The following is a 15,842-nucleotide window of genomic DNA, read 5'->3' on the forward strand; positions in this document are numbered from 1 at the left end:
ACCCTCTCGGGAGGTGAGGGGCTCCGTGCCATTTCGCTGCCACGGCATGACCCTGCAGAACATCTGCTCCAAGTTTCTCCCGGGTTATAAAATCACGGTCGCGCCATCGCAGAACCATTCCAGTGCTGCTTTGCTGACAATACAGGTACACTTGGCATAGTACAAACCCTGCTTCTCATCATAGCTGTGGTGATGTCTTGTCTCCCGCTCGCAGACCGCAGGATGAACCTGAAGAAGTACTTCATTCGAGCGCTGCACCGCCTGCAGAAGGGCCCTGGCTACACCTACAAGGAGCTGCTGGTCTGGTACTGCGACAACACCAACACCCACGGCCCGAAGCGCATCATCAAAGAGGGGCCGAAGAAGAAATTAATCTGGTTCTTCCTAACGCTCCTCTTTGCGTCTCTGGTCTTCTGGCAGTGGGGCATCCTCATCAACACCTACCTCTCCTATAACGTCACTTCATCTCTCTCTATTGGCTTTAAGACCATGAAGTTCCCAGCAGTCACGGTCTGCAATGCCAACCCTTTCAAGTAAGTTTTTCTTCACCTAATTTACCCAGTCGTGCATTAACGCCCTCAGTTATACTGCTAGTGCAAAGTACTGTGGATCCATTCCTGTCTCAGATATCGCGTTAGGACCACCAATGGAAATTACCCTTTGACTTACCGAGTGGCTCTAAAAAACAAAGGAGGACAATAGAAAGGTGAACAGCGCAGGTCTGGAGGAGGGTTCGTGTGCCTGCGAGTTTGCCTGGGTTTCCTTACTGTATCAGTTAATCTAATGATGGTTATTGCCTCCCTGCAAACTTTCCCTGGCTCAGGGAAAACTCGAAGTTCAACTCGCTTGTCACAACCAAAATCAGTCTCTCAATCTTTCCCCACAATCCCTTTCTTTCTCCTTCCTCGCCGTGAACGTACCTCTTATCGCTCACACTCCAGCCATTAAGAGCTGGTTAAACAGTAGTATCAGCTGGGAGCTGCAGTGATATAACTCAATAGCAATTTCAAAGGAGTAACTGATTTTTGTTAGAGTTGCTTCAAATTTATATCCATGCAATAGCATAGCCCAAGGCAACATGCTCTTGACCGACACGCAGGAATTTGGGTTTTTTTCTCTCTGCTTGCCAGAGATGTTTTGTGTAAACTATAGTGAATTACTGAAATACAACCAATTCGGTTCTGCACTGGCAGGTTCACCACCGCAGCACTCTGTTTATCCTCCCGCTGGTTTTACAACTGGTTGCAGGCCGCTGGGATGCCCATGTCCAAGCTGGCCATGCTCGGCACGGAGGCTCCCATTCTTCTCCAGTAAATGTTTAGGCAGCGATCTGAGGTCCCCATGACAGCCCAGGCCAGTGGAGCAGCAGACGAGCTGCTCCACGTCCCCACCGCCTGTACACCACCTGGTAACCCCCCTTTGTCCTGCAGATACTCAGAGGTGAAGCATCTGCTGAAAGAACTGGACAGGCTCATTGAAGCGGCACTGGAGAGGATCCTGCAGCCCACACCGGGGAACAGCAGCGAGAATACCTCCCCGCCGCTCGACCTGGGGCTCTGGCACCAGATACCTCTGGTCCTCATCGACGAGCACGACAAAGACAACCCCGTCATCCTGGACATCTTTGAGAACAACCAGACTGCTGGGGGCAACCAGACTGCTGCGGGCAACCAAACCGCTGCGGGGAACCAAAACTCTGCTGGCAACCAAACCGCTGCAGGGAACCAAACCGCTGCGGGGAACCAAAACTCTGCTGGCAACCAAACCGCTGCGGGCAACCAAACCTCTGCGGGGAACCAAACCACTGCAGGCAACCAAACTGCTGCGGGGAACCAAACCTCTGCGGGGAACCAAAACTCTGTGGGGAACCAAACCGCTGCTCCACCTGCCCCAGCCAACGCAACGTCGGAAGAAAAGAAGTACAAGCTGGCGGTGAAGCTGGTGAGAGGGGCTCCGCGGGAGGCAGCCGGGAGGGATGAGGGACGGGCAGCGCTGGGCGCCTCGGCAGGGACGCAATGTGGAGCTTGGCATCTCTTCCCCACCAGCTGCCCATGGCCGCTCTGCCTCGGGGCTCCGGTCCGGCTGCGCCAGGGCCGGGGGCTGCCTGAGCTGGCCCCTGCCGAGGTACAGGGCACACGGAGCCTGTGGGCAGTTTGCAAGTTATGGCGTGTTATTTCAATGCTACAGAGCCGTTTGTTTGTTTTTCTGAGGAAGGCAGCACAGAGGTATTTTAAGATTTTTTAAAATTTCAGAGGGAGGTCTGATCCCCCGCAGCTTACACAGCCAGACACCCAGCTGAAGCTGCTGGATTTCTGCATGCAGGACCTGCAGCAGGATCATACCCTAAATATACGTCCCTAAATGAAAGGAAACCCAGCAAGGAGCCATGTTAAGTTAGTCTGTGATGAATTTTAGGTAGCTGCATAACATCAGTAGGGTCAGCAGGTTCCTTGTGGAAAGAGGAACAGAGGGACTGACAGCGTGCAGCAGTCTAGCACTGCATCAGGGGTACGGAGCGGATCCTGCCAGCGCATCCGTCAGCCTCTGGCGAGAGGGATGCTGGAAACGCTGGCCAGTACCGGGCGGTAACTGAGCTGTGCACAGCCTTGGTGGTGCAGTCTGCCCGCAGCGCAGAGGACAACGCTGCACATCCTCTGGGGTCGCCCAGCGCAGCCCTGCTGCGGGCTGAGGCCAGGGCAGAGCCAGGGCAGAGGAGCTCCACGCAGGCTCCCTGCCGCCTTCACCCCTTCCTTGGGTCCGGCACCCAAAATGCCGGGGAGAGGCTGCGGCTGCTGCCCCTGCCCCTCTCCTGCTGCAGTCCTCAGCGCAGAGGCACATGGTGGTCTTGCGAACCCCCACCCTCTGCTCCCATGGAGGCTTCGAGGACTCTGCCTGACCAGACCTTGGAAGCTGGGGCAACTCCAGCCTTAAAGAATTGGCCAAAAAGTGATGTTTTCTGTAAGTTTGTGGAGGTAACGCTGGGACCGATGGAGATTCTGCCCAGCTGGGAAATCTCCCCGGAAGGGACCCGTCTGTAAACACATGCAAACGCGACAGCCGGCTCCACAGGTCCCATCTGGCCATAGCTCCTTCATTCCCCGGGGAGCAGCAGGCAGGGCTGGCATCAAGCCGAGCGTGCAGGGAGAGGGGGTGCACGCCGTCCAACCCTCCTGCCGTCCCCCGCCGTGGGACGGGCTCAGACCTGCCTGCCGTGTGTCCCCAGTGCAGCCATCAGGGCTCCGACAACTGCACCTACAGGAACTTCACCAGCGCGGCGCAGGCGGTGACCGAGTGGTACATCCTGCAGTCCACCAGCATCCTCTCCAAAGTCCCGCTGCAAGAGAGAATCAGGATGGGCTACCAGGCAGAAGACATGATCCTGGCGTGTCTCTATGGGGCCGAACCCTGCAACTACAAGTAGGTGCATTCTGAGCTCCCTGCCCTTTTCTGTCACATCAGGAACGGTACAGGACGCTAAAGGCATGACAGCCTTTTTCTTTGCTCTTTTTAAGGTATGTATCAGTCAATAAAGAGATTTCTGCTGGTGCTTAACCCTAGTAACATATCCCAGAGGGTTTGTGGAGGTGATCCTGGCTGAAACGGGTTATTTTCTGGCTTGAGTTTTAGTTTTGAGGGGCCGTTCTGCTCGTGACATATCAAGACTAACAGCATCCATGGGACCTTCCCGGGGTATTTAGTGATAACCAGCTGCCAGCCCAGGTGCTGAGTCAGCATACTCCGGCACAGCGGTGCAGCCCCAGTGACAGCCCCCCCCCCCCCCCCCCCCCCTTTTTACATAAGGCTCTGAGAAATGCATTTTAGCCATCGTTGTTTCTTGTGAATGGCAAATTTATATACCCGGTTTTGAGAAACATGAGTGCGCAGTAGCAGCCCGGGCTGCACGGAGTCCTGCCCCTTCTGCAAAGAGGGCAGTGGAGAATTATCAAAGAACGAGATAAAACACCAGCCGAAACCTGTTACCGTAACTCAGATCAAGCAATTGTTTCTGTCTCATCTGTGTGACAGACGATTCCTGTACATTCCGACAAAGCGTTTTCCCCAGTGCCTTTGTCTCGGTACACACCAGTACCTCGCTTTGCTTTTTCTTCAACAGCAGATTGATTGAAATTATATCAGATGAAATTTCTATTTTAAAGTGAATCCCAGACTTAACCACCAAGCACCAGTCCCCCCAGATACATTATTTTATAACCCTTTAGTCCTCCGCGAGACTCACAGTTTTACGTGCATGATTCTTTCAGGAACTTCACCCAAATCTATCACCCAGACCACGGTAACTGCTACATCTTTAACTGGGGCATGGATGAAGAGGCTTTGAATTCTTCCAACCCTGGAGCTGAGTTTGGTAAGAGAGAGCTCCGCTAAGGAAGAAGGAGCAAAAGGAGCAGAAGTGCTGGGAGTTATTCTGTCTCTCAGTGGCCATTTCTGTCAGATACAACAGATTTACAATTTCTGTGTCTGGAGCACAACAGCAGGGAGTAATGGTTTTCCAGGAGGGGACAAGCCCCCAAAAGCAAAACGTGCCACACAGAAACAAGTAATGTGACTACAGATGTTACAGGTAGCAGAAGTGTAACATCTGGATAGCCGAAATATCTGAGGCAATGTCATATTTCCATCCTGTGCATTCGCCGTCACGCGTGTTTATGCACGTGCAAGGCTGCCGTGACAGCCAGACCCCAGCTCTTCCCCCAAGGGCGGAGATTTCTGTGCACAGCAAAAAGAAAATATACTCCTTTTTTCCCAAAGACTCGCATTTTGATACAATTCCTATTCTGAGTGTTTTGTCTGGTGTCCCAGGGCTGAAGTTAATTCTGGACATCAGCCAGCAAGACTATATCCCCTACCTGTCATCTGCTGCCGGGGCCAGGCTCATGCTGCATCAACAGAAGAGCTTCCCCTTCCTTAAGGATCAGGGCATCTATGCAATGGCCGGGACGGAAACCTCCATCGGCGTGTTAGTGGTATGTGTGGCATTCCTCTAGAGCAGATTGTCTGAGAATAATGTTATCTGATGGGACTGCAACCAAGTTTGTTTTAAGTCTTGGCTGAACTGGCTCAAACCAAAAGAGTCAAGGTATATGCTAGCTGTGGGCTGGAACCGTTTATGGAGACTTTTATGTAACTGTCCTGGCAAAGTGCTTTACTGAAGCCAAAATATTGGGCTCAGGTCATTGTTCCCTCTTCCTTTAGCGTGTCAGAAGGTGCCTTGCTAAAACATGCTGCTCTCGAACACCCTCACCCGCCTCGATCCGCCCTGGGGAATGGGCTGCAGCAGCTTCAGCTCAGCCGCCTGCGATTCTTTGATGTATTTCTAAAGCCAGCAGGGAATACAGGAATTACAGAGTCTCTAGAAAACGGGCGCCAGGGACCTGGGGAGGAGTGATGACTACTGAAGTTTGCTGTTTCTTTTTTCTTTCAGGATGAACTGGAACGGATGGGCTATCCCTACAGTGACTGCACCATGAACGGGTCTGACGTCCCAGTCAAAAATCTCTATAGCCAATATAATACCTCCTATTCCATACAGGTAAAACATGTTTTTAAATCAAACAAGACTGTTTAGGAAAAATTGTCAAAGCAGTTAAAATCTTTGTCTAGTATGCAGGATTATTGCAGGATCAGCCATGATAAAGTAGAAAGCATAACCTAAACACGGGAACCTTCTTTTCTGGCAATAAAGCCGCACTCGAGTCTGAACACTCAGTAGCTCCAGGTTTGGAAACGATCCCAGTGGATGCAATGGCAATAACTGTGTATTGCAGGAGCAAGACCTAACGGTGCAGGTATTAAAACTTGCATCAGAAGATAAGGAACTTTGCTCTGGCAGGCAGCACAGTTTAGCGTAATCGTCAGTTTTCATTCTCGCGCCAAAACAGCTCGTACGGCCAGGAAAAGGCATCAGCGGTTACCGTTCCCTTAGCCAGGTATGAAGCTTGTTTCATTTTCAGAGGATGGAAATGGTCATTTCTGTCATTTTCTCAAGAGCCAAGACACAGCAAAGCCCCCAGGATCCCTGTTGTTACAGGGGACCCTGCTATGTGTGCCCTGCCGGCAAAGTCCTAATTTGCAGACAAAAAAGCAAGTATTTTTACCTCCACATATGAGCACAGTTTAATGCTGGTCTTTTCCTCGTGTTCTGTTGCCTCAGAGCTCAGGTCCCCAAAGCGGAGGGTTCCCACTCATCCTGAAAACCAGGCAAAGCAAGGGCAGGGTGCTCCTGGGCCCCTCCGTTCCTTAAAACCCCCCGGGTTCTGCAGATGTCCCCCCTTTTGGCTCCCCGAGCAGCCCCAATTACCGTCACGCGCCGGTCGATTACAGTCTCGGCTCAGGGGGCAGAACCTCAGCGCCGGCCAAGGAGACCTCGCACCCCCGTCCGCCCTCGCTCCCTCCCTGCACTGGTTTCACTGGGAGTGCTGGGGACCGCTGGAGCCCCCAGGTGACAGAGCCGGGAGGGAGCCCCTCCATCGGTGCAGGGGAGAGCGTCTGAAACAGGCTGAAACTCCCAGTAGCTTTGGCTAACGCCAGTTCCTTTAGAACGTAGGGAACACTGGGAAAACCCTTCTCCTAGGGTGCCGAGCTGGGAGCGCGGAGCTCCCCGTCCTCCCCGGGGACCCGACCTGCTCCCCGAGGGGGGCGAGCACAGCGTTGGCCCGACGCTGCTCTGCCGGCCGCCCACCTCAGCCGCAGGAAGCCGCAGAGCAGATTTTCTCCTTTAAAAAGAATAATTGCTCATGCCATGTCATTAAGGCAATTAATTCCTTTTTCAGCTGTGGGAATACCTTTTTTCCCCGACAATTTCCGTGCTTGGCTGAAGCCGTTTAGTTAGAGGCAGATCAGCCGTCGAGGGGAGGTCTCTAGTCCTTACCGTGTCCCGCAGGCTACCTTCGCTAAACTCGGGGGTGCTGGGCTACCCCCATGGCTGCGGGTGCCGCCGTAACCGGGACAGCAAAGCTGCTCCGTCCGCAGCGACCGCAGGCACCGTCCCGCAGCGCGAACGCTGACCGCGGCGCTGGGGAGCTTTTGCTGAGACGTTAATGTGACGCTTTTCGTGAGCCAGGCTGGCTCCCGCTGCTCGGGGGGGACAAAAGCTGGCTGGAGAACTGCTGTGCTCCAGCTTTTGGCCACGGCATTGCTCTAACGTGCAAAGCAGCTCGTATTTTGTGCATGCAAGTAATATTTATCCCTGACAGGAGAGGAATATACAGGAGGGATTCCTCTCCTGAACACTCCTGCTTTTTAATCCTTCCCTCTGTAAGGGAATTAAGTCATCTTTCACCCTGAAAATACCTCCTTGTTTTGTCTGAAGACAGACCTTTGCCTTTTCTTCACCTTAAAATTGCGATGAGAAAGTTGAGTGTTTGTAAACCTTGACTCTGCCGAAAAATACAGCGTAAACATTAAGGACTGGTTAATTCGTAACAGGCTATAAGACAAGGGAGAGGCATTTCGGGAGGGTGAGATCTGGCAATAAGGAAAACATCAAAACCGTTTGGGGGGTTATTTACAAAAGGCTGAAGAATACACCCCAGGCAAGTGGGGGGGCTTTGGTCTAGCAGGGTTTTTTTATATTTCTGCCTTTATATAATTACAACAATTGCACCACTTTACCCTACTTTTTAAGACGCTTGTATAACCTTTAAGCAAATACTTGAAATGATTGCATTATTACTTAAAAGTTTCTAAACGCTGGCTGGGGCTCTATGTCCACATAATTCACGTCACTTCAGAGACCTCTCAGCAAAACCAGGCTTCTCCATCACTCCCTGGTTGCAGTGAACTCTGTAAGCATTTTGTTTCACACAGAAATCCTCTGGTTGTTCTACCTAGCTGGAGCTGTTAAATTTAATTATCTTTTCATAGACTTTGTTATTGCTTTGTGCACTGTTTCATCCAGAATCCCACTCCAATCTCGGATGATTAACTTCATGCCTGACTGAGCTAATGGCAGCGCTGCAGCCCGGCTCGCACGCTGCCGAAGCTGCGGCTGCAATCCTTTCAAGGACAGAAGCAGATGCACAGATAAGATAATTCAGATTTCTAAAACCTGCTCTTTATGTTGAAGTATTTTTAGAGTCCTGGCTTTAAAGTGGAAGCCAGCCCAGTATGCCACATAAAGCCTGGAGACAACAGCAGTGTCTCTGGGTGCAGTGGAATGTTTTTATTCCTTTTTGGAAACTCCATATTACTTCCATGAAGCCCTAAATCGTTAAGAAATGAGCAGTCTCTTGTGCGACTGGGAGCAGGCACTGAGTTCCCTTCTGCTCTTGCGAGGTGACTTACCCACGGGCAGCTCACAACTAGGATGTGCCTTAAAACCTGGAGGAGCAGCAGTAACAATGCGTCGTAGAGAAAACCGTAACCGCAGTGCAACTCAACGCACAGCAGCTTATCCACCTGCCTCAGCTCGCCGCTGTAAAGCCAGTGTGCCTTGTGCCCGGCTTCCAGAGCCTGCCGTGCCGCCTGGCGATGCTGGGTGCGCGCTGGAGGACGGGATCATGCCGTCGCGCAGGGATGGGCTCTGGCAGCACCCGCTCCCTCTGTGGCTTCAGCCATCTCTGTGTGTGGGCCAAAAAATCAGCTGTTCAGTGCGAAAGAGTGAAAATGCCTCGGAGCCAAGTAGTTCTCATAGCTAGCGTAGACTCCAGCAGCACAGAGGCGAGCAGGGGGGTTCAGCCCACGTCTAAGCAGCTCCCTCTTCCCTTTTTTCAGGCTTGCCTGCGCTCTTGTTTCCAAAATCACATGATTGAAATCTGTGGATGTGGTCACTATATGTTTCCTTTACCTGAAGGGGTAAATTATTGCAATAACGAAGATAACCCAGGTTGGGGTAAGAACATGAACAAAACTAATTGCGCAGCCTCCCCAGGGTCCTGGCACGCAGGAGGGGCGGGAGTGGACACGGGCTTTATTTGTACATGCAAGAGGTGAATGGCTTTTGCCTGTGTACGGTCTCCCCGTGGCCGTTCGGGTCAGTGCCGGGGAGAAGGGGCGAAACCTCGGTCCTGGCCACGGGCTGAGGGGCTCAGCTTCCCTGCTGCCCCAGGGAAGCTGGCTCCAGCCGGGAGAGGTAACCGGAGCCTCTGGGTACCAAAGGGAGAGAAAAAGGGGTAACGCTCCAGGCCTCCGCGCCTGAAGAGTTGGGAGACAAGCTGGCCCGAGCAGGGGCAATGGGCTCCTGCAGGGATGCGCAGAGGCGGGGGTCTGGTGCTCCCCGCGGCCGGGCAGAGACCGGCAGCGCGGCTCCACGCAGGCAGCCCCCGCAGGCAGCCGCCCTCCTGCCCCGCAGCCGGCCTGGGCTGTGCCAAAACCTCTGCCGTCGGCAAGCTGGCGCTGTAGGAACCGTCGGCAGAAAATGAACATTTATTTTTAATTTACTATTAAATTGTCTGACCGCTTTGCCCGAGTTTCTCAAGGAAAGGAAGGTTAGTGGGGAAGAGAGCAAACCTGTGCAGCAGGCTCATACCTAAATATTTATTTCATTAAATGAAATTGATACGGTCCAGTAAGTGGGGTCCTTATCTAAACAGATGCTTTGATTTTTTTGTTTTCACCAAACAGCATATTGCTATTCATCACTGAGATCAAGTATAAGACACAGACAGATTTGTATTGACTCATGTAAGGAAACATGCAAGTAAGTACATCCGCTGTTTCTGGCAGCTCTAAAGGTGGAGGGCATCCTGCATTTCATCTCCCATCAATTCTGACCTTTCTAAAGTGGCAGCAAATCACGCAGGGCTGCTTTTCTGCATGAGAACTGAAGTTCCAGTGACTTCAGAGGAGGGGAAACTTCTGTACCAATGTTCTCCTTTCCTCTCCCCAGCGACACACAGTATAAGATGACCATCTCCATGGCAGACTGGCCGTCTGAAGCTTCGGAGGTAACTCCAATTTCTTGCTTGGAAACATTCATTAATAATTACCTGTTCTTAGCCACATGAATCACTCAGTGATTTCAGAGCTAATGTCCAGGTGGCAAGTGCCTCTTTGCTACATCCCACATTTTCAGTGTGCCAGCGAACACTCGTGCCAGGGCGTGAGGCAGGAGGAGGGACACCCCCACGGCTCCTCCTCCCCGGGGGTCCCGCACCGACTCCTGCGGCTCCCTTGGGTTCCTGCCCCAGCAGGCGCCCAGAGGGGATGCTTCCGCTCGGTTCTGAATACATTTTGTTTTCCTAGGACTGGATTTTCCATATTCTGTCTTATGAAAGGGATATGTCAACAAACGTGACTCTGGACAGGTAAGTAAAAGGAACAACCACTTTATCTTCTCTATTGAGCCTGTTAACATTAGATTAACATGAACCTTGGCGATGGGCCAGAGCACACGTGTGCTAATGCAAGGGAAGGACAAGAGTTGGTGCATGTTTGCCTGGAAGATACATAAAGCAAATCTGAAACGCACTTTGTGCATGTCCTCTGCTCTCCATAGTAACAAACCGGGCCAGACAATCCCAAACGTGCAGTTAAGTTAAAATCGACATTAACTGCAGCACCTCTCATCAGTTGCATGTAGGAGTCTGGAAGCTCGGAAGCTGTGAATCACCAGGGTCCAGCTCCTGGATCGTAACGTTCGTCCCTTCACACCGAAGCCTCTGAATCTGCCAACAGCAGCAGCAGTAGTGGGGTTGCACCAAAATTAGGGTAACTGCTGAGTCACCCTTTGAAAACCTAAACCCTGAATTAGGGGGAAAAGAGGAGGGTTTTTCCCCAAGGAAAAAAACCCTAGAGAATCCGGAAACGGTGTCACGGATACTGGCTGATCGGTACACATTAAGCCCCCTGTAACGCAGTCGGTCGCAACGCAGCCGCTCTGTGTGTGCAGACAGGAGCCCGAGGTACAGGGCACCGAGGAGGGGCGACGGCCCCTCCAGACCAACCCGGGCAGTGGGGAAAAGCAAAGCAAACAGCCCCAGAGAAGCTTCTGGGTGCCCAAGCGCTTCTTCAGGAGGAAGCTCAGAACCGCATCTCTCTTCCCTTTGCAGCCAGTGGCACTTTTTAACTTCTCCCACGTGCCCGGCCGAAGTTTCAGTGGACGGTGGCGAGCGGCTCTGGGCGGGCTGTGTGCAGCCCTTCCCGCGGGCAGGCGTTGGAGCGGAGGCGCAGGATGCCCGCAGCCCCGCTCTGTGCTGACCTGCCATTTGTCCCTTACAGAAACGGGATCATCAAGCTGAACATTTACTTCCAGGAATACAACTACCGCACCATCTCAGAGTCTGCCGCCACGACGGTGAGTGCCCATCCCTGCCCCTTCTGCACGGTGCCCGGTGAGCAGACAGAAACAAGTCAGCCCAGGTGCCCAGGCAGGGCTCAGCTCCTCGGGGCCGATCAGCCCTGCCGGGAGACGCTCCTCGGCGGGAGCCTGCCGAGTCCCTCAGTGCTGCCGCTTCACACATCCGTGGCAATGAAGCGGACGAAGCCGCCTCCACGGGCCGGTTTGCAGCCCTCGGTTCGTTCTTCCCCTCCACCTCCCGTCCCCGTCGCCAGGGCAGGGCAGGTCACTGAGAAGCAGCACCAGGGAGCACCCGCAAGGCAAGGGACGCGGCAGGCAGGTCCTGGGGGCAGGAGGGCCAGGGGCTCCGGCCAGCTCGGCACCAGCACACAGGGCGATGGGCAGGGGCTAATCAGAGAGCAGGGTCCGTCGCCTCGGCTCACTCCTGCTCTCCTCCCCGCAGATCGTTTGGCTGCTGTCGAGCCTGGGAGGCCAGTTTGGGTTCTGGATGGGGGGCTCGGTGCTGTGCCTCATCGAGTTCGGGGAAATCATCATCGACTCGCTGTGGATCACCATTATTAACGTGATCAGCTGGTGCAAAGGCCTGAAGCAGAAGCGGGTGCAGGCACGGTACCCGGACGCACCCCCAACGGTGTCGGAGCTGGTGGAGGCTCACACCAATCTGGGCTTCCAGCACGAGGACACGGGTGCCCTCCCCAGGGACGAGGTGCTGCCCCCTGAGCCCGGCACCCCCCCGCCCAACTACGACTCGCTGCGCGTCCAGCCCCTCGACGTCCTCGGTCCTGACAGCGACACAGAAACCGAGTGAGCAGCGCACCCCATCACCTCCCAAGGGCCGCCAACAGCAGGCTGCCATCGCTGTGCTCGGTTTGTCACTTGCTGAGCAATCTTCTACTCTCTATCAAAATTAGGACGGAAGTAAAAAGCCCTGGCTGGGCTGTCCTCCCCTCCCCACCTTGAAGTGTTCACTGTGAAGACGCTCTGTCTAATAAACCCTGTAATAAATCTCATAGCATGTGGAGCTTGCATATATCAGTATTGCTATAGAATCGTAAGTCACCGTTTCTTTTTAACACATTTAACACTCTTCTCCAGGTGAGAAGAGGGGGGTGCGGGCAGCTGTGCAGGGCTGCGGCCAGGGTCCAAGGCAGGGCTGTGGCAGCGCGGGCAGGGAACAGGAAAAGGACCACGGAGAGGCAGGCGGTGCTGGGGAGAGGCCAGGATGTCCTGAGGGTGGATGCATGGACGTGGCACAGTGTGTGCTGCAGCTGTGCTGCCCCGTGGGTGGGACCCCGGCGTTGGGACCCAAGCTACTTTTGACTTCTGAGGTCACAGTATTCCCACCCCTAAATAACTACGACAGAAACAGAGCAGAAGAAAACCGTCCCTTTGCTTCTGGAGCCCACGGGTGCTCCGTTTGTTTGTTGCTCAGGGTTTGTTAAAGCTCGCACTGCAGGTGGGCACAGTTGTTAGTGTGTGTCAGAAATACTGCAGCTTCCATAAAGATTCAGGTGTGGGGAGGAAGTGCCAGGCCGTTTAACAGTACCACTCTTGGCAATAAATTAATTAAAAAGTTGCCCTTAAGTTTCCTGTTGGCAGGAGGTGCGGTTCAGCGCTAGCGAGACACGGATGGCCGTGGCTGTGCTGTGCTCACCCCGACGTGAGGGTGGCCGGGGGGTTCGGTGGTCCCTGGGGGCCCAGGTGGAGCGATGCAGTGAGCTCACCTGGCCGCTGGCTGCTGCCGGCCCGCGGCTTTCCCAGGAGCCCATCGCAACCCACGGGGACCTTTAGTACTGCCTTACTGAAGTACTTCTGCAAATCTTCAAGAGGAAACACAATTGCGTGGTTAAATCATGCGACTGGGAACACGATGTTCTGGGCATGGCGCCCAGTGCGGCGCGAGCGCGGGGTGGTTGGGGCAGCTGCGGCGGCGAGGGGGGTCCACGCGCCTTCTCTGCTTGAAGGTCCCCGAGCGCAGGGTGCTCGGGTGCGGAGCCGCCGGGGCAGAGCGTGCCAAGGCTCTCTCCATCTCCCCTGGGCGGTGGTGGAAGTGGTGGGTCTCGCTGCTGACGAGTACCACGAGCAGGACCGAGGAACCGGGGGATGATCTGCCAGACAAGATGCCACCGGCGTGGCTGACTCTGCCCCGCACAGGGGAACTTCTGTGTTCAACATTCACTGAAAAAGTCAAACCTCTAATTACTGCCGTATAACTGGTCAAACGCTGCTGCAGTATAGTTACAATATAATAATGTGTAGAATAGTTGCAGCCTTAATTTTATAAGACTTGATTCTTAAATTCTTGATTTTTAAAATTTTATGATTAGCTCCAAAAGTAATGGCAACTTAAAGTTTTAATTTTCTATTACCTCTGATATCCAAACTTTTACAGACATTTTCCAGTGTCACTGGGTGATCATAAGAACAAGAAGCTTAACCACCTTTTAAAAATTAAATTCAAATTCTTAAGTAATGAAACAGCTTTGGAAATCACATTCTCAGCCTGTTTGGGTTTTCTGCTGTTGAGAAAGAGGAGTGAGGGTCAGGAGAGTTTGGTGCGTACCCGTGGCGTGTTCCTTCACACCCTCCTGGGTTTCAGCTCAGTGACTGGAGTCCCACCGCCTCTCGCTCAACATGTGCGGGGTGCTCAAAACCGGGTAAATTAACAAATCCTGCAGAGCCAGACATTAAAGCCGATTTAGAAACCATGCAAAGGTTTCACCATTGCTTCTCGATCAGTGCTTCAGCAACCCACCTGGCCGAGGCTTTTCCTTTTGACAGTGCCCAGAGACCGATGCACAGGGCAAATCCTGCACCCGGGGCATGTGCGGAACAGCCCTTCCTCTGGTTCACCCTCCTGGCAGCCCACGGGTCATGGACCTCCTGAGCTGGAGGCTGTGTTTGTTTTAGTTGCCACTGCTTGAAAATCAGGAGATAAGGGGGTTATTTAGAAGCTGACGCTATGCCACTTGGCAGAGCAGTTTCATTTGCAGAACTTCCTACTCGTTCCACCAGCTAATGCTTTACAGGCCTTTTAGCATCTGGAACGATCCCTCCAGAAGACATTTTGCCTCAGAAACAACATATGATTATCTTTTATACATTAAGCAAACAACAGACCTGCTATGCTACACTAGGAGAAGAGGGAGAGGACACTTTCATCCTTCAGCACCAGATTCCTTATGAACTGGAACAGTTACACGAGGGCTCAGCACACAACTTATCCCTTGCCACCGGCCTTCCTGGGCTGGTAAGCAACCGTGCCCGCCTCTGATCTCGATTGGGATGAGGAGCGGAAAAATAGGGGTAATTTACAGTCATCTGCAGCCAGAGGATGCCTAAAATAAAACATATGAGGAATAAAAATCCTGATTCAGAGAGCGCCTTCATAACAAATCCATGTGCTTATCCATCAGCTGGTTCTCGTTTGCAAGAGCGAACGACAACAGCCCAGGAACACATTGCTCTGTAAGGAAACTATCTAAGCCCAAGAACGGCATGAGCTCAGCAAGCACATAAAACCAACCAGAGCGCTGACAGGGCAGACGAAAGGCGGTTACGACTCTTGTAAAGACAGAGGAATCCAGCTCTTACAAGAGTTGTCCTAGAATTTTCCTGCCCGATTCCTCACTTCCCTTCTCCCTAATGGGATGCTTCGCTCCCTGAGCACCGTAACCCCACGGTACAGCCTCCTTCACCAAAAAGGAGAGACCCTGTAAAGCGACAGCACTTCATCCCACATCGCGGCCCAGTCGGAAACAAGCACTTGACACCGTCCCCTCCCGATTCGGTGTTCAGCGTACGCATGCAAGCCAATACTTCACAAAGACCTCCAAACGATTTTGCAACAGTGAAGAAACACTGCTCCCTCCGAAACGCACAATAGAGCAATTTGCTTAAAACACTAGGAAAGCTGAGAACAAAAACCTGGGCATCTGTTCCCACGCTCTCACCAACAGACAACGCTGTCAACATCACTCCCGGGAAGTCTGGCTGTGTGGGAACCCAAATAGCTGTTCAAACATAAAGATATAGCAAAGGGACTTCAGATGCTTTTCTGTAGGGCAAAACAGTCGCCCCGAGCCTGCTCCTGTGCTGATGAAATAGCGGTATCCGTGAGGAGCTCGCTGCAATCAGACGGGCTGCAGAGAGAGGGGGAAGGCAGAGCTGTTTTCCCAGGCCAGCCCTCTTTAAGCCACTTTGAAAGGCAGTGCCTCGGCTGCTGACACCCTGGGGTGGGCTCCGGTGTCTGCTGCCACGGAGCTGTAACGACAGAAAAGGCTGCAGGAGGTCTCAGGCTGCGGAGCTGGCAGGGCAGCCTGCACCTTCCGGCTCGCTCCTCACACCTTCAGCCCCAGCTGGGTGCCTGCCCGGGGCCGTCTGCCCTGCGAAATGCAGCAGCAGCAGGTGAAGAACAGCCTCAAAAATCCGCACCTCCTAGTGAGGAGGCAGAAGGATGGGAGAGGCACAAACAGTGAGATTCACCCATCTCACACCAAGGGTAAATTGGAACAGCATGTTCTTTGGCCGGACACAGACAGTTTACCATTCCAGTTACCGCTGGTTTATAGAGGGCGTCTGACAA

The 15,842-nt window shown here is 53.1% G+C and overlaps 1 protein-coding gene across 2 annotated transcripts; it reads left to right on the plus strand.

Moving 5' to 3' along the window:
• Positions 1 to 222: 222 nt before the first annotated feature.
• On the plus strand, positions 223 to 12,065 carry SCNN1B (sodium channel epithelial 1 subunit beta). 2 transcript variants are annotated; one of them, XM_059826447.1, is made up of 13 exons: positions 223 to 533; positions 1,431 to 1,941; positions 2,219 to 2,225; positions 3,201 to 3,417; positions 4,263 to 4,366; positions 4,822 to 4,985; positions 5,444 to 5,551; positions 8,734 to 8,851; positions 9,583 to 9,658; positions 9,848 to 9,905; positions 10,204 to 10,265; positions 11,179 to 11,254; positions 11,700 to 12,065. In XM_059826447.1, the coding sequence occupies exons 1-13, from the start codon at positions 223 to 225 to the stop codon at positions 12,063 to 12,065; spliced, it is 2,178 nt and encodes a 725-aa protein (XP_059682430.1). The 2 variants fall into 2 exon arrangements, with proteins under 2 accessions (XP_059682430.1, XP_059682431.1); XM_059826448.1 differs by lacking the exon at positions 2,219 to 2,225 and having other exon boundaries at positions 1,431 to 1,729; positions 1,859 to 1,941; positions 3,224 to 3,417.
• The last annotated feature ends 3,777 nt before the right edge of the window (positions 12,066 to 15,842 follow it).

Source organism: Gavia stellata, chromosome 18, assembly GCF_030936135.1.
Source record: "Gavia stellata isolate bGavSte3 chromosome 18, bGavSte3.hap2, whole genome shotgun sequence".
Classification (NCBI taxonomy): domain Eukaryota; kingdom Metazoa; phylum Chordata; class Aves; order Gaviiformes; family Gaviidae; genus Gavia; species Gavia stellata.

What these genes read in the sequence shown, in the direction of transcription:
- SCNN1B (XM_059826447.1), top strand. Translation starts at nt 223, where the DNA reads ATGAACCTGAAGAAGTACTTCATTCGAGCGCTGCACCGCCTGCAGAAG. An exon ending in ATACCTCCTATTCCATACAG is followed by an intron (nt 5,552 to 8,733) that starts GTAAAACATGTT and finishes CCCTTTTTTCAG; the next exon opens with GCTTGCCTGCGCTCTTGTTT. An exon ending in CAGAGTCTGCCGCCACGACG is followed by an intron (nt 11,255 to 11,699) that starts GTGAGTGCCCAT and finishes TCCTCCCCGCAG; the next exon opens with ATCGTTTGGCTGCTGTCGAG.